General features: G+C 35.3%; 1 protein-coding gene across 9 annotated transcripts in view; it reads right to left on the reverse strand.

Moving 5' to 3' along the window:
* The window catches only part of FAM135A (family with sequence similarity 135 member A), a 79,585-nt gene that overhangs the window by 9,817 nt on the left and 44,407 nt on the right, over positions 1-25,361 (reverse strand). For 4 of the 9 annotated variants that reach the window (XM_077782352.1, XM_077782354.1, XM_077782355.1 and 1 more), the window contains 11 exons: positions 23,619-23,745; positions 23,104-23,257; positions 20,290-20,367; positions 18,050-18,099; positions 16,291-16,446; positions 10,602-10,675; positions 10,173-10,327; positions 7,646-9,929; positions 5,423-5,631; positions 3,708-3,799; positions 1,497-1,594 (listed from right to left, as the gene is read on the reverse strand). In XM_077782352.1, coding sequence (XP_077638478.1) covers positions 1,497-1,594; positions 3,708-3,799; positions 5,423-5,631; positions 7,646-9,929; positions 10,173-10,327; positions 10,602-10,675; positions 16,291-16,446; positions 18,050-18,099; positions 20,290-20,367; positions 23,104-23,257; positions 23,619-23,745 — 3,477 coding nt within the window. Of the gene's footprint in view, positions 1-1,496; positions 1,595-3,707; positions 3,800-5,422; positions 5,632-7,645; positions 9,930-10,172; positions 10,328-10,601; positions 10,676-16,290; positions 16,447-18,049; positions 18,100-20,289; positions 20,420-23,103; positions 23,258-23,618; positions 23,746-25,361 lie in introns of those variants that run through there. The other 5 variants (XM_021530156.3, XM_077782356.1, XM_077782357.1 and 2 more) reach the window with 5 other exon arrangements.

The following is a 25,361-nucleotide window of genomic DNA, read 5'->3' on the forward strand; positions in this document are numbered from 1 at the left end:
ACACCACAGGTAACTACTACAAGGGCTGTTTTCTACAGTGGCATAACCAAAATGGGACAGGAAAGCATCAACTTCTTGAGCAGAGGATTTCTCAGCAGTACTTTCCCAGGCTTTCTGGGTTGTCCCTTCAAGGCCTTGCATAGAGGCACATGTCTTTCTAACAGGTCTCTCACGTAAACTTTCTCATAACAAAAGCTTAAGAAAAATGAAAACTTCTGCTTCAGTAGGGCCCAAGACAAGAATACACCTTAAAAAGGAAACTAAAATAAAAAATCTTTTTTTTTCTTTCACATGACAAGTAACAAATAAAAGTGAAAAATATTTACAAATCAGAAGTCTTATGAGAGAAGCAAACCAAAAGCAAACAAGAGTCCAGTTCTCAGGTATAAACAATGAGAAGATAAGTGGGTGGGTTTGCTCATTACAATCTTCAGACAACAGCACGGGAGAGAAGATCCTGGTGTATGCTGGTGTGTTACAGAACTCTTCTCTCCCATACTGAGGGTGCTACCATGTAGTCTGTGAAACAAAAATATGATTGCACAGTGCTTTTTTAATTTTTAAATCAACAGTTTAGACAAAATTAAGCACATCAAATCTTGCCTAGCTCAAAACAGAAACATTTGTTTAAACAGTGAGATTATGTTTAAATGTTTTAGATGTTTCCTCCAGCTGAACAAGGCCTACCAAACACATGTGAATGCACAAACTTGTCTGAAACATATGTGACTAGCATGTCAAAAAACCTTCTGGATGTATAATTTGAGGATGCCTAAACAAATGGATAAAGTCAGGTTTGAATTAGCTCCTTTCATCTATTGATGAGCTAACTCCAGCAACACTGCTGAGTTAGTAAGGTAGTCTGCCCAAATGGCGCACCATACCTTGAGAAAATAAGTGCAATGGGCATTCCCTGGAAGTAAATGTAAAAGAAAACAGGAATGCATAGACTGTGGTAAGCCCTCTAATAAGATGTTAAACATGCTATTTAGCAGATGAAACAATCAGAAAACATAAAAAAGAATGAAATACATTTTCATGCAGCTGCCCTTCAACATCACAGGTAAGATGAAAGTGCCCTGTAGGAGTGACAAGACAGTCTGCCATGTCATACTTAGTGAAGGGACTATAAAATCAGAAGGAAGCGAATTTCATCCTGCCATAGTGCTATTACAGGTTCCTTTGACTTTCTCAAAATACTATCTGTTTTTCTGCAGAACTCTATTATGCAGAATTTGTTGAAGCACAGGACAGCAATTCCTTAAATGTAATGCTAAACCTGCCCTAAAACCACCAATAGATGAGCTTACAACATTGCTCAGTCTTCATTCATCTGGCAATTCCCTCTCCATTGTTCTCCTTTCCCCTACTCCTCCCCCATCCCAAATTGCTTTTTCTAATCTCTCTTTTGGCCTGCTCCTGAGCATCACAGTTTAAAACAACCCAGGGCTCTAGTTTTAAGTTTATTTCTGTAAATAGTATAGAACAGATATTACCTGATTTTTGAAAGGGGTAGATTATAAATTTGTATATACTGAATAATTTCATCTAAAAGGCGATCTGTCATGGAATCAAAATCAGCAAAGGTATCATTCTGTAAAATAAAAGAAATAAAAAATAATAACTGTATTTTCTAATGCAGCAATATACATTCTGCATTCAGTCTGAATTCTTACTCCCCAGTGTTTCGATCAACAGCACACAAATAAAAGCATCGATATTAACTCTGAATACAAACACTACAGCTAGTTATTATAAATTTTCATGTCATTTTCTTGTAACACAGAATAAAGTGATACACATTTTACTGTAAGACTACTTTCTTCTAAAATACCAAAACAAATCTTTATATTACACACCCAGCCTTCTAAGCTGTTCTCTACACTTAAGATTATCTGTAGTGAAACAGAAGGCCAAACTGCTTACACAGAATTATATCACACTGCCCATGAAATAGAGATGAGACAATTACTGTGACAGCAGTCTACAGTAATACCAGTTATGCAAAATGAAACAAACAAACAAAATTCTTAAGGCCTTATCCTCAGTTCATAGCAGATTCTCTCCAATGATCAGCAGTAAGAAATTAAAAGAGATAGGCAAAGCCTGCCTAGAACTTTTCAACTCAAGTTCCAAAGGATCTGTGCTAAAATCTGTAGTGTTTATCATATTGGTAAATGATCTGGGAAAGGAAAGGAGATGAAAAATCAGTTTGTAGGCAAAACTAAATATCCAGGGTAGTCATATCTAGAATCAACCAGAATTTCACAAGAATCTCATACTATTGAATGCCTGGGTGATAAAATGACAAGAAATGCAAACAAATGTTACACAGAGAAAACCAGCCCTAACTGTATATGCAAGCAATAATGTACATGTCTGTGTTGCATATAATCAGCTATGTTAGGAAAGCAAGGAAAGAAAATAGCAATATAGCATTTTGTCAGTTCAAAGTGCAAAATCCAGGGCAGATCTAGAACTAAAATGGAATGATTAGAAATAGAACAAAAAAAAGAATGATCAGAACTAGATGGGGCATCTTAAATGCCTTGAGCATTTAGAACTTGTCTAGTTCTGATCATTCTATTTTCATGACAAGAAGTTTCAAGTGGGTCAGGAAGGGTACGTTGGATGAACAGAAACTTTCCACATCTAATTGTTAGAAATAAAAAATAGACAAGTCTCTTCAGTTTCCTCCTGAGGGAGAAATTATACTTGCTTATAAAGTATGTGATTAACTGAAGCAGTGAATGAGGAATGATTATTGAGTGTTTTTTCCAAAACAAACTATAAGGTAAATTATTTCTATTTCCTTGTTTGCAACTGAATTACTAATGTATATAAACCACAGAATGAATCTCAACTGTATGCCATGGATACATAAGTAAAAAGATTCAAAAAGAATCAGCCAACATTAAGGAGAAAAGTCTGTCAGCAGCTATTAGGCTCAGTGGTCTCAATAGAATCCACAAATCAGAAAGCCTCACAGCTGCTGACTGACACAAACTATAGGGCTAGAGAAGAGAAATCCTGGCTTGGTCCCTGTCCAGCCTCTTTCACAAAGCATCCCAGCAGCTACTGCCAGAAAAATGCTAGTGCACTAAATGAAGCTTTTGTTTGAGCCACTGACAAGACTTTGTTCTAGTTCATCTCTGAAGTATGTCTAATACAATATGTAATACACATGCACACAGACAAAAAGTAAAAATTGGTCTTTTGTGCTTTGGCAAGTTTACTTCATAAGAAAATAATAAAATTCACAGAAGTTTAACTCAAGAGGTAATTTGATATTTGTTCAGTGTTATGATGTAGATCTTGCAGAATGCTGACAAAGAACAAATGACGGAATTTTGTATTTCTCAGATCCTCTGAAATAACATATCTCCCTTCTTGCCACACCAGTTTTCACTATTGCCATTTTAACCACTAGTATTAAGCATATTTTATCCACAATCCAAACTGCTTATGCTGAGAACTTAGCAGACACAGTACACACAACAAATGTTACCCCTTAAAATATTTACCTTCAGTACCATACAAGATTTTGTAATTACTTTGACACAAGCCACAGATCAAATAATGGCTTCCATGAGAATACAACAAAAATGTACAAAATGTAGTAAACACAATAGTGCAATTAAATCAATGTGTTTGAAGGTTTACACTGTTCATAGTTTTACAAAAATTCTTTTTTAGTTGGCAAATACCTGATTCCTTTCAGACATAAGAAATTCAATTCTTCCTCCAGGCAGCCCTAGCTCAATGTAAGTCTTCACTAATCTTAGATCTGCACTGTTACCTTCAAAGGAAAAACAATCAAGAGTTAGATTCTGCAAAGTTAACTTGCAATAAAAACACTCAGAATACTGAAATTAATCTCTGGCAGAGCTTTATATTTAAACACAGCTAATTATAGTCTCAGCCATAATTAAAATTCAATACGACTTTGAAAGATAAACTAGAATGTCAAATTAAGTGACAAAATGGTTTATGAAAATGACATTCAATGCAAACACTTTTAAAAAAGCAAGGATGTAGGAAGTCATGCTCGATTCTGTCTTAGCCTCCAACTGATACATAGCACTGTGAACATTACATTCTTGGAAACCTAATTAATTTTGATAAAGCCAATTAAAGAACTCAAAGTAAGCTTAAAGAATTCAGTGAAGGAGTATTTAATAAAATGAAAAGGCAGAGTGAACTATCAGTGGATAAAGATACTTTTAGATACTGTGGTACCCAAAACAACAAATGCTAGCATCTGAAGATTTGAACTTGCATCCTGAAGATTTTTCTACATCAGTAGTCATGGATGCTTTTGAAGAAAGGGTAGCCTTTTTGCCTTAAATAGAGAACAGGATTTTTATTTATATCTGTCATGTATAGGAAATAGCTTGTAAAAGCTCACCATTTCATAAGAAAATTCTAACTATGTGGACTTTCCTAAGGCTTCAAACACATGTTTTTTTAACAACAGCCTTCTTGGACAAGCTAATTTTTGTGCCACTTCTACATCCAATAGCACGAGAATATCTGCACTAGTAGAAGGGAATACCTCTGAGTCCTGTTTTTAAAAGTACTTAACAGAAGCTGCTTTCTGCCCAAATGAGGAAAGAAAAACTATGCTGTTTTTTTTTTTTTTTAACTTAGGAATTTGAAAAATGAAGGAGGTGCCTGTGTAGGTTGGTGCACTCCAATACTCTATTCTACTGCCCTCTCATGTTTCCTTACATTGTTAATTTAAGAAGTGTCTCAAAAATGCACAAAAGCTAGAGGGGATATTGTTTCTTAATATACATATATGCTTTGAACTAAAAGCAGGTGAAAATATTCAAACTATTTAAACTTTATAACCCTTTCATTTAAAAAGAGATTTTTCTCACTTCTATCACAGTAGGATCTTTGTAGATTCTTGGAAATATTCAAAAACCCAGCTGGGTTGCATCCTGGGCAATCTGCTGTAGACTGCTCTGAGCAAGGAAGTTGAACAAGAAAATCTTCAGTGATCCCCTTCACCCTCAACCACACTGTAATTCAGTGACTTGACCTTTTAAAACCTTACAAACACTTGACTGTGTTTTACACGTACTATTTCTTTTTCCTAACAAGATGCACCTATTCCATTTTTCTTGACAACACAGCAATTCTAAAGAAAATAGTTTTATCAGTAACTCCATTCTATTACAACATGGACAAATTCCTTTACAACATAAAAAACGGAAAGATGCACCTGATGTGAACTATGGTATTAAACAGACTTATGTGCAGGGAAGTTTTATTAAAGAAAGAGAATTCTTAATTTAAAAGATTTTATGGAACAAATTGTCAAATGTAGCAGTACCATGTCAAATTCCCATTTCCCTCCAGTGAACCTATTTCAGGTCTTCAATTCAGAGTTTGAATAACTAAAGCTAAATCTCACTGGTAATCTGAATTGCTTTCTTGTACAGTATCACGTTTCTCAGCATACCATCTAGGCCATGGACACAAACTATAAGATGTACTCCTTCTTCTGAACACTCATCGTCTTCCATACTGAAATAAGGTATTGAAGAAGCCAGTTTGAAAACATCACTATACATAAATCCAGGAAGTTTAAGTTGCCTCAATTCTTCTTTAGCCTGGAGGAAACTGGAACATAAAAAATACTTATTATACATTTACTATTGCTAGATAAATGTGAGGTCTTCCAGGACACAGTTTCCTACAGTCATTTTGCTTTGTATTCTATGTAATTAATATGAAGGAAAATATATTTATCAAATTACTATTTTCACAAAATAAGACATTTCCTCAGAACATTTTATTGCAGATTCTTACAGCCCCTTTTCCTCTGTAACAAAAACCATATCTGAAGCTCTACCCTCTCCTCTCCTTTGACTATCTTTGCAAACTCTCAAGTATTTCTGAAACCACTGAAGATGCTGGGTTCATTATGGTCTTGAGCAAACAACAACTTTGTTTCCATGCAATAAAAAATTATAGAAATTATAACCAATTGGAAGTTAAGGTAAAGATTTTCACTGGCTTTTGATAATTCTTGCCAAGCCTATTTTTAGGTCAGAAGAGAGCTGGAATCAGTGCTGTTATGTCTCACCATAAGGTTCCCTGTGGTAGGCTGAAAAACTGACACCTGCTTCTGAAACAGCCAGATCCAGACTTCTGATCTCCTACCTATACTATGAAGGCATACACTATAAGGTTTTTAATAACTGAGATCCTCACATGCTAGGAGCTCCTTGTGTTCCTTCCTCCCTTTCTTCCACTTTGATTAGTTTCTGTGCATGGCCTTTCTAATTGCATATCAGTTTTCCTGCAACACAGAAAGCTTTGTGCTTCCTTATGCATCCTTAATCCATCTGTTCAGCATGATCCCTTACGGCATCATGCTGTACCCCATCCTCTTCTGCCTGCTCACCATTTCCCTCCCATTCTACCTTTTGCTCTCTGTTTTCCCAGCTTTAACTTTAGCCCATTCTTCACTAACTGGCAGGAGCAGGCCTCAGTGAAGTCAGCCTGAACAGAAACCACTCCTGACAGCTGCTCTTATCACTCTGCAACAGAAGCTACTTGAGTTTGTACTCAAGGCATGTTTCCTGAACACACCAAGAGTGGTTCTTTATGGAGCAGATCATACCCTCTGGATTCACAGTTATCTCATATTCCATGGGACTCTGTTTTTCCCATAGCCAAGTCCTTGATTTTATTCCAAGTTCACTTTTATTGTTACAGAACAGCCTGAGTAGTCTCTGTTCTTCATCTTTCCCATTCTACACCAATACCACTGTACAGTATTTCAGAAGCTACTTTTCTGGCCACTTCTAACCTGTTTTCCTCCACCTGACTGCTTACTCCTTCTTTCTGTTATCAAGCTGCTTTTCACAAACTATCTGGTCTTCTGTCTCTTCCACCTGCTCAGCATTTGTTTCTACCTCTCTTTTAAATTTTCTTTTCTCTCACAGTAACATTTTACTTCCAATACAACACATAAGCTGCTGCTTCACATGTTTATTTAGCAGCAGGAGTTTATCAGGGAAACTCCTATATTTACATCAAGAAGAGGTACAATCTGGGATCCCTGACATTCCTCTAAATTTGGCTTTCCTGGTCTCCAAACTGCAGCGTAATTTAGAGCACTGTGGTCTCTGAGGTGCTACATTTTTGATATTTGAAGTTAAGATTTAAAAATAAGGCCATTAGCATAGCTTGTATTACACATTTGCTTCACTTAGCTAATCTGATTGACAACCAATTACACAATGTTTTTGGATTTATGTTTTTAAAGTCAAAGCATATTTTCCCAAGCTAGCTATTTTAACAATTTCCATTTCATAAAACACCATTTTTATGCTTAGTACCCTTTACAACATCATTCTTCAGCTGGATGTTTATTTTTTAAATGTAACAAAGAAAAATCCTGTTTTGCTTGTTTTTCAAACCACATGAAATAACAAGATAATTTACAGAAGTATAGTGCTAAAACACTTTTTATCTGAACACCTAGAACATGCTGTTACTTGGGCATGCAGAATACAGAAGCCACAGTTCTGGGGCATTCCACAGCCCAACCATGTTTCTTTTCCCCTTCTCTATTATAGTAACATAATTTCTAAAAGTAAAAAGCTTGTTTAAAATAATCACTTACGCTAACATTTGAGGTTTTGGGGAGCTTTCATACCAGGAAACAGCTGAAGCTGAGCTGTAGGATGTGCTGCCTGGCTGTTGTGTAATTGCATCAGATTTATTCTTTGAAGAAGAGGTAACATTGCAGGGAGAGTCTCTCAGAGAAGAAGGGAAAGACAAACAACCAGGAGTACAGACAGGGGGCACAGTCATTATGTCTTGCAGGTGTCCACTGTCAATCATTTCAGGTCTCAGGGCTCTCTCTTCTGCTAAGCCATGATCTCGGTCAGCACTGCATGCTCCATCTAATATACTATAATCAGTTTCTTCATAATACCCATTTTCAATCATTTCTTGATCCTCCTCTTCTTCCTCATCTTGTTGGGAAGAACAAATAATTTGTTTTTCATATGCTTCCTTTTGAGGGCTAACAGGATTGCTGTTGTTCATAGGCCAAATATCTGAAATATCTGTGCTGCTTTGAGAGCCAAAATAGTTTTCAACAAGCCCTTGCCTGACCATGTCAGCACTACCAGCTGGAGGATTATCTGTACCAGTTTCACTTTTACCTTCTGACAGTTCTTCAGTTGTGCCCTTAAATTCTAAGGGATCATCTTTGTTTGTTTTTTTAACCGCTGCATTTACAGGTGAAGAACCTGAAACAGCAGATGGCTCACCCATACAAGCTGTTTCCAAACACAATTTAACTGTTTCTCCAGCAGCTCTAGGATGCCTTTCAAGGTCCTGAGGATCCTTGCGGGTTGTGCCAGGGCCTGTTTGTGGGCCGCAACTTTCCACATCAGTAGGCGTGTCCTCATCTGAAACAACCAAGTGTAACTGATCTTTTTTTCCTGAGAGTGAGGAATGTATAGACAGAGTTTTGTTATCCAAGTGCCCTGAATACACAACAAGCTGTTCCTGCAAATTGGTGTTTGATGTTTTCCTGTCATCACATTTTGGCAAGTCAATTGCTCCTAGATCCAATACTGTTTTGCTGTCACTTATCTGGCATTCAGGTACAACAGACATCTTTGAATTCTCATCAGGTGACAGCTCATCATCATCTGAAGGAAGTGAATTTATGGATGTCAGGGATGACTGTATTTCACTTACAGCACTTGTACTCTCAGTGCAATGGCTTTCGATTGTGTTTTTTATTGCACAGTCTGGTTTTAATAAAGGCTGAGGAAATGCTCTCTCACCATTGTGTCCATGAACATTTTCAAAAACATGATCAGGGTTGGGATGAGTTGCAAAAGAACTCGGTTCACTTTCTACACCTGAATCTGAAAATCTAGAAGAGGCATATGTCACACTAAGATCTGGTAATTTAGTCATGTCTCCACTTGCAGAGATTTGACTTTCTTTTGTTGAAAGAGTAGGTGGATTGCTTTTCATTTTTGTCAAGACATCACTGGTATGCTGGCAATTTCTCTCATGGACCTCTTCCTTTTCAAGCATAGGTTCCTGTTCTCCCAAATTCAATTTATTTCTAGATTCTGAAGACTGAACATTGGGTGTCAGCAAATTATCTTCATGCACTTCATCTTGCAGAAACTTAGCCCATGATCCAGTGTGAGCCACTCCTTTCTCCTCTTCATAAAGATTCTTATTACTTAGTTTGACCTCAGTTGTCCTGACTCCAGAGGACGCTGGTTGAGCCCCACGACAACCTTCAAGTGTACCTCCGTGTTGTAAAGCACTATCTGCTTGAACAGCTCCAGAACCAGTCTGGGAGATTGTCAGTCTATCAAAAATAGCCTCATTTTCACAGTGTACAGGACTTCTTGGACCTGGTTGGTCACCCTCAATCTTGACAGCCATTTCATCATATGGCAACAATGGAAGGTCTCTTCTAGTTATTTGCCTGATACAGGCCTTTGTATCACAAGGAATTCCACTTACTCCAGGGTCCAGCCCTTCATTAGCACTGTATGAAGGCTCACCATCTAACCTTCTACAGGCATTTTCCAGTGCTGCACTTATCAAACATTTGTATCCTACTAACACCACAGAATCCTTTGAGTTCTGTTTTACAACTTTTTTTGTGTTTTCAGCTTTCATTGTTTTTATTAGTTTAGCAACCTTAGCTTTGGATTTATTTGTATCTTCATTTTTCCCTTTGAAGGTTTTTGTTAGCATCTTTTCAGCTTCTGAATGCCAAAAGATAGAGGCACCAGCAGGTCTCATTTTCAGTTCTGGGCTACTAAAACCAGCAACAAAACCTTCTTCAGCTTCTAATTTATCCAGTTTATTGGACTCTGCCTTTGGAACACTCTGAGCTACTAACCAGGGTACATCCAAATCTTTCACAGAAAAGGGGAGAAAAGAGAAAGTATGTTTCAATAAGATTATGCAGATAAGTGATGCTATAACACACTAGCAATTACAGAATTTTACACATCCTCAAAACTCAAGCTAAACCCCCATATCCTACGAAATAAATTTAGTCCTTTAGAGCCAGCAAGAAATTTATTAAAAAACCCTCAAGTTTTACATAAATTTTCTAATTTCTTCAAAAAGGAAATTGTACTGTGAACTGTGTTTACCTTCAGTAACTGAATCTAAATACCGATCTTCAAAGATGATAGGCAAGGAGTTCATATCTCCATCTAATTCACTGCATTCAATAGGGAGGGGTGGAAGAGAACTGCAGAAGGAAATGTTTTTGATAGCTGCACACACCTGTAGATGACTTTGAGCACTGAAAAAAGGAAGCAGTCCTCCATGAAAAGAACAGAACTATTTATATTTACATTAAGAGAAATTACCAACAGTTTAATTCATTTTAGCAGAAGCTTTTCTAGTAATTATTATTAGCTTGATTATTTAATAACTTTTTATATAACTTCCAGTACTTTAAATCTATATTGAGAACCAAAATTTCTCTTGAATTTCTTATGTACTTTTGCAATGCTACTTCTACACAAGAGAAACTATACAGTAACAGTACTACATGCTATATAAAGGCTACTCACTGTAGTTCTTGAAAGGCAAGAGCAGCTTGCCTAGGATGCTCAAAGCAAAAGAACGCTTCAGCAAATCTGCGCACCTGCAAGATCCAAATGAAGGCAGAGGTTATTTCACCTTACAGATAATTTTTAAAAATCCACCAGCATTCCTATGCATCAATGTTTTATGATTTGTATGTATAATACAGACAGCTATTTTTTTTTTTTAGATGTTCAGTTCTGGATTGGTGACACAGACAAGACTAGTGACTGAAATAATTTTAATCTGTCCTCTGGATAACTGGGAATTATATTAGACTCAACTGCCTGCTGAAAATTTTATTTCCAATAAATCAATCATCCAAATCAGGCACAAACAATAACACACAAAACTATTACTGGAATTTTCAATTGGAAGAAAGGAAATGACTGTTCAATTCACACTTCTGAATGAGCCTGTTCAATTCACACTTCAGAAGCAGAAACACATTCAATATTCTGCAGTCTCAAAATTATAGAGGAGTGTTTTAAACTTTCTGTAAGTACCCTCTAGCCCACAGTAAACTACTGTGCAAAAGAATCTTTTGTTTGCAAAGATTTCAGCTGGAAATGTTGAAGACAGTAACTGAATGTACATTAATTATAAGCACTGTATTAAAGACTTAATTGTATGTTTGAGGTCAATAAACAATACAATACTGAAGTGGTATTTAATAATGCATGAGAGTATATATTTTTTTACCATCAAATGTGTTAAACCATCAATATTTTACCATCAAATACATGGTAAAATAGAGAATGTGAATTATACAGCAATTTGCTGCAATTGAAAACATAATCAATGTACTGAAAATGTAGTATCTAGAAACACCAAAGGTTTTGTACAAGATTTCTCACATTTCCAATATTCTACATAAATATTAATTCAATCAATATGCATTTTATTTTTGCAACTGCCAAATTACCTGCATCTAAAACAAGCAAACCAAAGAGATTGTGCTGCACAATGGTTGTTGGCAACAGCTTGTTCGTTAACATAAATTTGGTTGCATCAATTTAAACATAATTTCTATCCCACTTAGAGAATTACATGCTAGTCTCCCAAATAATTTATCAAGTGCCTCCTGACCTCCTACACCTTTATTTCTTAAATATACTCCAGGTCTTCCTCTTAAATGATGGAACTTCCTGAACAGACTGTGGGAGTTTTCAGCGTGAAACTGGCAACAAGTGTGAAGACCTAGTTCAGCTCCCTCAGCTCTCTCACTCAGAGGTACAGCCAGCACCTGCACCCATCCTGAGCACAAACATAAATCTCTGAAAATCTTGTCCATGAACTGGCAAACATCAGACTTTCAGGACCACATTAATTTTGTTCAGAGATAAGCACTTGCATGGGATTTCATTTTCCCTCCTGATACACTGGCCACTATTCTTTTAGAGAGTACCACTTGGATTAAGTTCTGTAGCTTCTGCATTTTTTTGTTTTCTTAATACAAGAAGAGCTGTGGAAAAAAATTTTCCAAGGTACTTAAGAAAAAACCCAATCCCAAATCACAAACATTTTATCCCCAATCTCTAACTTGTAATCGAACCTGAAAATCCTGTCCCAATTTCCAAGAATTTATTGTACTGTATTACGTGAAATTAATCTTAGTCATAACATCATCTCTGAATAGTCATGGAAAATGCTTTAAAGTAAAAAGAAAACATAAAATTCAACAGTCTCTTGTAAATGCAACTTCCATTCTTGCCAGAACTCAATTTGCTTTTTTCAGAATTTGTTGTTAGGAGTTTATACATACACATGTGGGATTAGAATTGATGTTCCCAAGTAATTTGCTGCATTTTCCCAGCTGGCTTTTCTAAACAGACATCTACCTTGCAAATACATGATTTTTTTCTAAGGTAATCCCTACCCTTTCCCCCAGAAAGGAGGGAACTATTGTTATACAATAGACTTAACAGATAATTTTACTGCTTAAAAACTAGATTTTAGAACAAGTGATCAGGAAGAGTGGACATTATCATTTTAATTTAAGCAACTTAAAAAATAATTAAAGATCCTAATCAATCAGGTAATAGTTACAGGAACATTGCCAAATTAGTAGACGTCTATGGTGTATGTCAAGAAAAGGGCACACAGCTGTTTTCCAAGCAAAGTAATTTTGAGTTTACATGTGAGCACTTCACCACATAAACTAACTGGAGTTACATGGAGAGTAGGTCTTTAGATTACTGCACTCTCTCCAACAGAAGAGGAAGTCATTTTTTTATTTGCAATAAATCCCATTTAAAATTAAGTAGTTCCTGTGCTTCTGAAGAAAATCTAAATTCCAGCTCCAGACAGCTCCACATAGAATAGCAACAGTATAAAACTAGTTGAAAGCAAGCTCCTAAAGCACATAAGTCTTTATTAGTGACAGAAGAGAAACCAAATCAACAGTAGTTTATTATGTTTAATAGGTGCTTAACTTACTGAAGGACTGAGGCACTTGCTAGGACACAGAACCAGAATGACTGCCAGCTGTTAGTGACGCAGGAACTGACTTGAGCTGACTCCACAAGGACTTTGCAGGAGGAAGTTGCAGCTGTTACTCCTAATCTCTAGACTTCCCAAAGGCATGGTTTTTATGGTCCTCCCAATGTAAACAGAAGAACTGTGTATAAAAACTGCTGTGGAATACATACTGTGTGTCTACATATTTATGAATAGCAGTCAGAGACCTTAGTTTTCAACTCTCCTATTTTAGGACTAATCAAACTGAAATAAATAATTTTGGAAGAATATATTCAGACCTACCAGAAGATGTCACTACAGAATAAAGAGATGAACTAGTTTAGTGTTCAAATGTTTGGTAGTATAAAATAACATATTCTGAGCAGTTTTCTCAATAAAATACATTTGTAAACTTTATCAGGTTGATCAGTATGATCCATGTAGTAGATGGATGTTCAATTTTAAATTGTTCCTTACTTTTTAATGTAGTGCTTTTCCAGAGTTAATAGTTAAATACTGAAACACTTAAGTAAACATAAGTAAAACTATTAAAATAATAATTTCAATACTTGAACAACTCTTCAGCAGAAATACCTGGTTTATAAACATCTGTGCAAAGAAGGTGAAAGTCATTTCACCAGGTGGCCTTTCTAGGGGGTATTTTAACACAAGTATCTTAACCACTCAGATTAATCACTCCCTCAAAGTGTTCATTCGTAAATGTTCCCAGGGAGAAATTTCCTGTGGAAGGTATAGTCTAGAAATATTTTAAGAAGAAAAGATAGAATGAGATTTAGCATCCAGTAGCGAACACATCAAAGTATCCATTTCCAAAATAAAAAAGTTTCTTATTCCAGAAAGGACAAGTTAAGTGTCTTAAGAGGAGAATTAGTGGGTCATCTTTAGCCTGAAGAAAAGGAAGCTCAGGGGAGACTTCATTACTCTCTACAACTACCTGAAAAGAGGTCGCAGCCAGATGGGAATTGGTCTCTTCTGCCATGTCCCAGGTGGAAAGACAAGAGAAAATGGCCTTAAGTTGTGCCAGGGGAGGTCTAGGTTGGATATTAGTATTTTTTTTTTCACAGAAGGAGTTGTAAAGTACTGGAACAGACTTCCCAGGGAAGTGGTGGAATTGCCATCTGTGAGAGCATTCAGCATACGTCTGGATATGGCACATGGGCATCTTTAGTGCTGAATGTGGTGGTGCTGGGTTGACAGCTGGACTTGACCTTAAAGGTCTTTTCCAATCTTAACAATTCCATGACACGAAATGTCAACATATAGTCTCCAAAGAGGAGAATTAGTAGATCATCTTTTAAATATCAACTAAATCCAATAACCAGAAAGCTTGCATCACTTGGTATGTGCATAATGGCTCCAGTGGAACATGATCATCAATGTAGATTTCCTGAGGTATGTTTATACAATCCCTCTGAATATAAATTCTCAAGATATTATTAATAAAAATTACAATTTATTACACTAAGCACTGCAAAAAAGATCCAAAACCAACAACTGAACATACTCTCAAAAAACATAGGGCTGAAATTTAGCATCTCTTTTTCATTTAAAGATTTACTGAATTTATGGATTGTGAGTTCCTGCTCTACTGCCACATGGGAAGCCCAGTGAGCAACGGTTTCTTATATGTATTTTAATTTCATATATTTGCAAAGTATTCACACAAACTCATATCATCTTGGAGTGCAGAAAACAAGTGTCCATTTAAAAATGAAGTACAATCACATTGCTGATTCTAACTTGGCTCAGGTAAGAATTCCTTCTGAATGCTGTATTATGCAATTCTTACAGAGTCAGCTTGCTTGCTTTCTGCTGTCAGGCACTAAATAAAAATGTAATTTTAGGATTACCCATGCCTTGAATCTCCTCTCCAGTCTTTGATTGATTATAGGTATCCACAAAGTACAGTGACAGATAACAAAAGGAGTGAGCATAACAGCAACTCAAAATGATGCAGAGTATGCAGATGTGAAATCAAATGATACTATTTATTTTTCATAGGGAGGAAGGGGACTCTGAATTTTTTTTCAAACTGGAAAGCATCATAGAAATACTCTTAATATGTGCAGTATCTCAATTCCCATAGTATAATGAAAATACTTCCTAAAACAATTGCAGGAAAACTCAATAATTAAAGCATTTATGAGCTAAGGAGGATGACTTACATCACAGATTTTAAAAGAACCACATTTAAGAAGATAAATGCATAATCATTAGGAGTGTCTTTTCTGGAGCAGTAAAATTAATATATTAATTCTACCTTTTGTTTTATTAAACATAAATTTGTACAAACAGTAACATGCCAGCAGCTGAATCCAAATGCAGGTTAAATGAAACAGTGTTCTTGTTTCATACCTTCCACCAGTTAACTCAAGGGATCCCAGTATTTATACAAAAACCACAGAAAGGTAAGACAGACAATAAAATGACACCTTTCTTATGGCACATCAAACAAATAACCCTTGCCTTCTTTCTGAAAGATTTCATTTCTTCTCCATAACTATTTCCAAAACCACGATTTCCTCACTAAACAATGTGATTTATCAAGTAAGAGTAATGCTTTAGTCCATACTCAATTATATTTCACTATGGGAAGATCACTGCTGTGGTTCTGCTTGCAGAGAGCCCACAGCAATTGCACACACCCATAGACAGACCAACAGCACTATAGATGTGTTAGTGTACACACACACATACTCACGGGCCAGATCATTTCACATACACTTCTTTTACAAAATCCCATGTAAAAGACTTTTCAAAACTTATTAACATCACAAGTTCTTAATTCAGAAAGAAATACACTTTATTTATGATGCAAGCAGGCAGCCTAAATGCAGCAGAGAAGTAAAATGTAGGGTGGGCACTAGACATGACTCCCACAGAAAAGTACATCAGTCTGCACAAATAAATGTCATTCCACAGCCTGCAATCTGCCTTCTGAACTGCATTACTTATTCAAAAGAACAGTGAATTACTTGGTTCATAAACATAAATAATATGTTTTATGCATTATATTCCAACATAATACATTATATACAAAGTAACAAATGAAATGCAACAGCTCCCTCTACAATTCCAACCAGTTCTCTGAAATATAAACAGAAAAATGGTAATCTGGAGTCTCATTTTGATAAGCATTACCATAACAATGTGTCCTAGTCTTCAGCGTATGAAGGTCCCTGGGTCAATACTTACTCTTAATGTGTGATGCTCTTGTGCTAGCAAAGCTGTGACCTCCTCTTGTAAGGTAATGACCTCCAGAAACTGCCCCCAGAGAGCCATCAGAAGTGAGCAAAGCTGAGCTAGATTCATATTTATAAGTTCTGCCAGTTCATCAGGATTTTCCATTTTCTGAAGTCAGGAAAAAATATTTACATGATTAAGTGATGAAACCATAATGTACACACAGGAATAATAATAAAATATATACTTTATCGTAGTGAAAAATTTAATTTAAAAAGTGACTTCCAAATGAGATCTGTTTCAACTAAGTATCAAAACTGGATGTCCTGGAGTTTCCTCAAACCAAGACACTGGATCAATCTATGTTACAACAATAATAGATTATTTTAAATATTTGTATTAAATATTGTCCTGTTGCTTTTTAGAATAATGACTCCTGTCCAAAAATTAAGGCAATAATTCCACTTACAGCAAAGATAACTGAGTTCAACTGTTGTATTTTGTAACATATAAAAATACTATGTGCCTGAAAAGAAGAGGAATCAGGAAACCAAAAATTAACATTTGCTATTTTAGTCCAAAGCACAGGCTTCCTAGAACCAGATCACACCAAGACAAATTTGGTGTGAAACAAGTTTTGCTTTCTTTACAACGTACTGTAATCCTGTGATACAGTCCCACAGCAATTGTAGATAGTTAGGCTTATGTGCCCTGCCATTTTAGAAAATAACACAGTTTTTCAGAAACTCATTGTAGGTCTATAAGGCACTGAGGCAAAGGGTTTAAAATTAAAATATAGTAAAGAATCAACTCTAGCAATATTACAGAGCTAGTATAAAAAAGGATTGGGGATATACAAACACCAACTTAATCAACAATAAGAGAAATAAGAAACTTTTTATAAGAATTGTGCAAAACAGAATGAAGGAAACAGAAAATGTTTAACAAGCTAAGGGAGAAACCAACTAATTCAGAGAAGCTATGTAAGTATAAAAACTATTTTAATATATAAAATAAGGTTATTAGTTGCCCACAGAGAGCTAGCAGTGCTGAATTTGTCTCCAGTTATATAAATTACATCCTTTTAAAGGCCATATTACATTTTCTTGCAGTTATACTACTATTGCAGTAACTAAAGGTGAGCTTCCAAGTTGGGCAGATGGCCCACATGCCAGCAAAGGGTGGATAAACTTTCAGAGAGTTTTAAAACCTGTCCTTTAGACTTCGTCATGACCAAGAAATCAGTTATTCAGCTGGGGCTAATTCTGACTAATGAGAGAGATGGGAGGCAAATCTAAGCCATTTAAATTAGAGAGTGTTTCCTTAAGAATGTAGGGAAAACAGGAAAAGGGGACAGCATCAGAACAAGTACTTTTAGATGAGGGGATGACTTGCAGAATTTCCTTTTGTTAAACCTACTACTGCTTGATCTTGCATCATTGTTATTTGATACCATCAAATCCCAAAAAATCAAATTATAACTGCAGAAAATTCGAAGTGTGATTTTTATACAAGTAATCCACCTTTCTAAACTTTCATTTTCATTATATAAATAGTTACACAGCTACCACTGACACACCAGATCAACAGTTCAGTTTTGGTGTCAGCTGCACAATTTCTCTTTGGAGGAAGAGTTTAAATAAGTGCTGGGAAAAAACATAGATGCTGTCATCCCTGAAACAAACAGTTTATTCCCAAGCGGCATATAAAATCAGCACATTTTACTTTTATAGTTATTTCACTTATTTAATAGATGAAAAAAACCCTGTACCTTGACTTCTTCACACAATTCTGTAAGACGAATTTCTACATCTATGTTTTCTGAAAAGATGAGAGGACATACCCATGAGTAATGCACTTTCCAAGTTGCAGAATGAAACATGTTATCTCACAAAAACAATTTTAAGACATGAAAAAGAATTCATCAAATAAAACTTGAAGCCATATTAAATGCCACAGTTGCTAAGTAAACCATAAAACGTTCCATTAAAATTCTTATAGCAATTTCTGAGATTGAGGACAGAACATAATTAAGAAAAAAAATTTGCAATTATCATGATCGCTTATCATGATACCTTGTCAAGAACAGCAATTTTCCATTTAAAATTAAATATGCAAATACTGTACTTTAGATAATACAGTTTTCAGATTATCCACTGAAATTCAGCAGCAATGTCATAATTTAATACCAAGGTAATATAATTCGCCTTCTATCAGATTTTCTACAAAACCCTTATTCCCATATAATTTTTCTAAATGTATATCATTTACAAGATACATGAATAAAAATACAAATCTTTAGTTGTATGAGGAACTTTTTTAGTTAATAAAACTATTCTTTAAGCAATCTCTCAGTAGCTCGATGTTAAGAGCAAATCAATCTAACACAGCTTAAACAGCAGCTTAAACTGAATCTGAACCTTGAATGACTCATTTATGGAGACTACAGATATATTCCTTCATGAAGGTATTTTTCCTTGCTCAATAGCCCTTTTTATTCTGGGGGATTTGATAAATCAGATAACAATGTGGTATTATGTTTAATTTCCTTCTGCATCTGAAGTATGAGTAATAAGGGAACAATTAATAAACCCCAAAATTGCCTGTAACAAGAATTTATATCTCATTTTTGAAACACAGTATTAAGGATAAAAATGTTTAATATTTCTTGAAAAGACACAGCAACAAAATATGCTTTGAAAGCCCCAATAGTAGCTTCAAGGTCTGGATAATGAACAAAGGTTTACAGAACAGCAACAGTGTGTATACTGAACTTCTCTTTAATTATGCCACCTATACTTGGTAAGTATATATTGATTTTGAACTAACAGCATTCATCATGCTTAGGTTTGAATTTAATGCCACACAAATTAACTCACAGAATACAGAGTTCTGAGGAAAAAAAGCAAATTTCAGAAATGCATGTTGCTCTCAGAACCAACTTGACAAAAGTGGTTTAAAGAAACTACATGTACCTTTTGCTAAACAGCACCTCATGATAATTTTTTCTGAAAATGCATGGAAATAATTTAAGCTATAATACTAATTTTGGTATGACCACACAGATCTTGTCATTAGTGAAAAAATTAAATGATTTACTTATGACATCATACTGATTATGTATTTGTCACACTTCAATTGAGAATGGGTTTGTTGAACAAGATTTAAAATTCTGAAATCTAAAATCATTATGGAAAACCCCAAACTATATTAATGTCCCAATGCTATATTAAAAAAGAGAATACAGAATAGAGCTAACACAACACAAAAGGAAATTAAGCACTTACATTCAATAGCAGTAATGTTAGCCCAGCAAACATCTGATGCAAATTTGCTGGCTCTGCTAAAAACCAGTTTGGTTTCCTTTTTATATTAAAAGCAAAACACATTTATAGTTGATTAAAATTATGACCTGCTATCCTATCCTTTTCATAACAGAAACTTCCTTGTGCTTAAGCAGCTCTGTAATGTTTTTGTCCAGCATCAAGCCCACACTGACTCTTCAGAGGGAGGACTTGCCTATGTAGTTATGGACAAATGCACCCTCCATATCAAAATTAAGATAACTGATACTGCCTTGTGTAGTGTTTGGAAGAATTAAGTCTTCAGATACCAGAAGAAATCTGAAAGATTTCTCAAAAAGAAAAGGTATTAATTATCTTTAATTAGCTAAAAATCATGAGTCTGTGTTGCATTAAATGAAACTATAATTTTAAGCTATTTTTTAAATGTTGATGACTGACTGAACTTTCAGTCATTTTTGTTTAGTAAAGTAGAACAACGCTAAACCAAAAAGCAGCAATGATGTCTCATTTTATCATCTACACTCAGCCTAAAATTTAGTAGCTCAATTCTGCAGACTTCAGAGTTCAACATATGTTTGCTATGGCTGAATATTGAAATTATTTCTTTCTACAAAAGGAGTAACATTTTATATCATTAATAAGACTATAATATTGTACAATATCAATAAAGATCTGAGGGATTATATCACCTGCTTTGGAAACATACCTAGGTAGGCGAATCTCTGGGTTCGTGGATATTTTCTTCTGAGAAGGCGTTCATAAAGGACCTGCATGCTGGCCTTGGCTAGTTACAGGGATTGTACACACATGACTAGTTACTACACTCCTTTTTTCACCTGTGATTTATTATTTGCCTTAAAGTTAGTAAAAGCTTATTGCTAGCCTAGCAATTAGTGCAGTTAGATCAGTACATGGAAACATATCATTTTAGTGTAGTTTCTAGATTAAGTATCACTTGTGATACACATTAAGATAGTGTAGATAAATTTTTTATTTCCTGAAACCAGTAATATTTAAATGTTCAATTACATTTATAGAATCCAACAGCTGTCTTCACATGCTTCTGCAAAATCAGTGCCTTGTGTTAAAATTATATGACAGAGAAATAGCAAAGCAAACAGAAGAAACAAAATTACAGAGAGGATAATTTTATCCTAAAAAAGTGATGATTCTGAAGTTTAAACAGAACTGGATATTCTCTTCTGCAATGCCCATTTAAACTTCACAGATAAAATATCCACTATAAAAAGCTAATTTACTTTAAAAATTAAAAAAGGTGCAAATTACAATTGTGTATTTTGTGAAGTCCAGTGAGCCTCAATTTCTTTACAGAAACTTAGCAGAAACTAGCGTTTTTTTTGTTAACTGCTGATGGATTTTAGAAACATTAGTGTTAATGGTAGGTATTATTTTCCATAAGCAAAATGTGAGTAATAATTAAAGCTTACATTATTAGTACTTTTTATTATATCAATTGTCCCAATCAATGTATAAACAAAATAAATGAAAAATATATTTATAAATATGAAAAAACAAGTAATTCTAGCAGACTTAAAAAATAAAAACAAAAAATTAAACCCACAAGAAACAAACTGTCAGTAGACTATGTACAATGAATGTTAAATCTAAGTTGTAATTTTATCTTCAGATATTTATTGCGACCATTTCTGTTGAAAATTACAGTCCTAAAGGTAAGCTAAGTTACCCATATAGATGAGAAAACATCTGATTCAAGTTCCACTGAAGCTTGTGAGTGGTTTTGGTGACTTCAATGTGGTTGAAAGATACAACCCAATATTGCATTGCCAGTGTGCAACTCAGTGTCTGCTTTTTTCTCTAATATATATATATATTTTGAGGGAATGTTTTAGGGGTACTGAAGATCATATCTGAAACATTTAAATATCAAGATTTAATCTAAGCCTATCCTTAGAACAACAATAGTGCCATCAAACTCAATATATTGAGCTGATAAAGCAAATCCAGAGAAGGGCAACAAGGCTGGTGAAGGGTCTGGAGCACAAGTCCTTTGAGGAGCAGCAAGGGGAGCTGGGATTCTTTGACCTGGAGAAAAGGAGGAAGCTCAGGGGAGATTTTACTGATCTTCTACAACTGCCTGAAAGGAGGTGTAGCCAGGTGGGGATCAGCCTCTTCTCCCAGGTAAGAGAAAATGGTCTCAAGTTGTACTAGATGGGGCTTATATTGGATATTGGGAAAAATTTCTTCACTGAAAGGGTGGTCAGGCATTGGAACAGCCTGCCCAGGGAAGTGGTGGAGTCACCATCCCTGGAAGCATTCTAAAGGAATGTGGATGTGACACTTCGCAAACGTCGTTTAGTGGTGAACATGGTGTTGCTGGCTTAATTGTTGGACTTCATGATCTTTAGAAGTCTCTTCCCTAAAAGACCCTCTCATTCTGTGATTTGGGAAAAAGTGTATTTTGACCTTACAAAGAAGACTAGGAATTGAGTCATGCCTTTAATAAGGCATTTCCCTCCATATCAAAATTAAGACAACTGACAGAACAAATGTAGCAGTAACTGTAGCAGTATTTTTGCTTCTATAAAAAAACACCTCAGTTTCTAGTATTTTTCTATGGACAGATTTGTAATACGCTCCCTAAATTTAATAAAGAAGTGAAACATTCTTTCTTTGAATCATTAACTGACCACATCACATTTTAAAAATATCTTTCATATCTCAATTACCAACCTTACTGTTTCACTGTGCTTAGTTTTGACACTGGTAAGAATAAACAGTACAAAAATCAGTAAATATTGTCTACAATCCATATAAATGCCAAATGATCCTTTTCTTTCTTTAGTAGAACATGACTAAAAAAGTATATTGTTGCTGAAGAAAAAGTCTGAATCATTGTTTACAATGCAAATGTATTTTCCTTTCTTACTTCCACTGCTCTTCTAGTTCACAAATTAAGGTTAGGTTCTCTAACAGATCTTCATTCTACAGAAAAGGTATGTACATGTACAGTTCCATACATTACATGTAATACATTTGCAGTTACTTTTATCACATGTGGTTATAGCTAGATGTCTTAATGGTGACTAAATCTGTTTAAAAAGTTACACTATAAACTAAGCCAGCAGCAATTTTTTCTTGTAGGTCTTTTTAAATGTAAGTTTTCAGTGACATATTCTTCTCAAAGCTTACAGAATATAGGTTTTTGTACAAATATGCAATGTTTCCTTACAACAAAGAAGTGTAGTGTAGTGCTATCTGGATGAGGAGCTTCTCTAACTTTCTCACCACTAAACACAGTAATTTGAAATAAGAGCAAATCAAGACCAAGAAGAAAAAATATATTTCCATAGATTCAGACTGTTATCTCCTTATTTTATTAGAGATGAGATAGTACTTGTGCCTTTGTTTTCCTTTAGTTATTAAATTTCAGATCAGTTTAAGCAAAAAAACATTTTAGATATAAGAGATATGCCATCAATGAGAGTTTAATCTAGAAGAGGTCTTAAGGAAGTGGTATATTTTATGAAATTGAACATACCTAGTTCAATTCGGTGAGAAGAGGGGAGATCCTTGGTTATTGTAATAAAATATCTATGTAACCCTTTGAAAGCAAGCAGCAAAGTGGCACAAAGTGTATAGTGGAAATTATAAGCATGGTTGAGGAAAGACTCTGAAACAACAAAACTGCAACCCTGGAATAAAAAAGAAAAGGCACATATTAATTTTGTGTAATAAATGAAGTGTTAGCAGAATGATTAAAAAGATAAGCCATTGCCTCTCTTCACAAACTTGATCCACATTGTTGTGATTTTCAATGAATTGTAAGACATTAAAAAAGGAGGTCAAACACTTAATACTGTAAGCTTCCCACAAGTACATTGATGAACCAGGTAACGTAGTCTTTTGGAACAATTTTTCTCATTTCCTTTTTCACATGCCACCCCAAAATAACTTTAACAAAGTTAATTCTTTATCAAATCATATTCATGCAGAAAAGATAAAATTCACACCTCCCAACAGAACACAAAATTTTAAACTGATATATAATCTTACGTCTGCTGATAATTGTTTTGTGTAGTTATTGCCAAAGACCACACTTTCAAGAGAAGGAATCACAGAGTCCCTGTTTTGTGCTGGTGCATTCCTGTTCAACCACGTATTCTTCACTGGGCGAGGAAAACTGCAAAGAGTACAAATGAACTGATAATCTGAACATACTGTTCCTCATTACTTCCAATACAAATTTCACTTAAACAATATTCCTGAAAATTTAAGCCAGAAAGATAAATTTTGAACTATAACAGGTATGAAGCATTTATTTTCTGTGGATTTTGCTGTGAGGACTTAACCTCTTAAAAGTGAAGCAGTAGCAGGAAGTTGAAAGCTGTTACACAAACTGACATTGCTGTTTTCCTAAAGGATGCCTGACCTCTGCCTCCTGAGGAGGAGATACTATCCTGAACTCCTGGAAGAACAGAGCATCCTGCAACAGTAGCCTTGTGATAAAAACAAGGAAAGATGAATGAAGAATGAATGAATGAATGAATGAAGAAAGTGAAGACTATTAGATAACAGGCAGAAATAAGCAATTACAGGTTAAAGAAAAGTGTAGATTATACAGAAGTCCAGGGCTGTACCCAAGTAGAATTATCTTCTCTTTCAAGGGAAGGGTTAACACTGGTTGTTCACAACACAAGGTGAATCTGACTGTTGTTCAGAAGAAGAAAACACTCAAAAAGTGACCACCCCTAAGAAAGGAAGAGGTGGCAATAACGTGAGCATGATCCAAACAGAAGACCAAACTGTCACCCATGAAAGCCTAAAGGACAAAGAGGAGTAACATATGCAATTCTCATGTTTTTCAAAAAGAAGAAAAGTGAGCCAGATATGGATACAGCAACCATCAAGTATTTGCTACATGGGGGAGCTCAGCTAAAATAAAACACTGTAGATTTTAAAGTTTCTTCCTCTCCTCATCATAAAGGACAACTTGTATGCTTATAATAACTTTGTGGACACAGCAACACCCTACTCTCAAGATACCAAAAGCAGTATAGAAGTTGCTGTTTTGTTTCAGTATCCCCTTACACAAACTGTATCAAGCTGAGGTTTAAAATTCAATAGTGTTATTGTGTCATCACTTGAAAAGCCAGGAACTGAGCAAAAATGCATAGAAAACCCCTCAGATTTACTGCAACTTTTTAAAAAGGTCAGTAGGAGCAAATATGTTTCTGACTAAAAATTAGTATCAAAACCTGGTTTTCTGACAGCAAATGATCAATATAGGTTAAATGCCTGAATCTCACTTGTGGGACAGTGTGATCATGTACATTTTACATACATGATGCTACTTTAAGTGCATTAAAAAATGCATTTAAGTGCATTTATGAGATTAGGTCTTCAACAGCAATTCCCACCTTCTCAGTACTTATTTCTCTCCCAAGTAAGGCTGCGCCATCTCTTCAGACATGTTAGATCATTTACTATATAACCAGGCCTACAACACATCACCAAAACAATTCAAACCAACTTGCATGGGGGGAAAAAAGGACAAAAAACCCCATGAAAGCCAGCTGAATCCTCCAAAACAGGACAGCCCTACAGAACACCTGTCTAACATGCACAGGGATAGTGCTTTCCATGATGTGAAGACAGGCACAAGGAGTGGGAGTACCTGAAGTTAAAGGTCTGGGCATTTATGGCACAGACTGGACTTGAATATGAGGAAACTTGAGGGCAGTAGCATGGAGTATTTGAAGACCATGAAAGAAGGAAAAGATAGATACACTAAAAAAA

Source organism: Lonchura striata, chromosome 3 (genome assembly GCF_046129695.1).
Source record: "Lonchura striata isolate bLonStr1 chromosome 3, bLonStr1.mat, whole genome shotgun sequence".
Taxonomy (NCBI): Eukaryota; Metazoa; Chordata; class Aves; order Passeriformes; family Estrildidae; genus Lonchura; species Lonchura striata.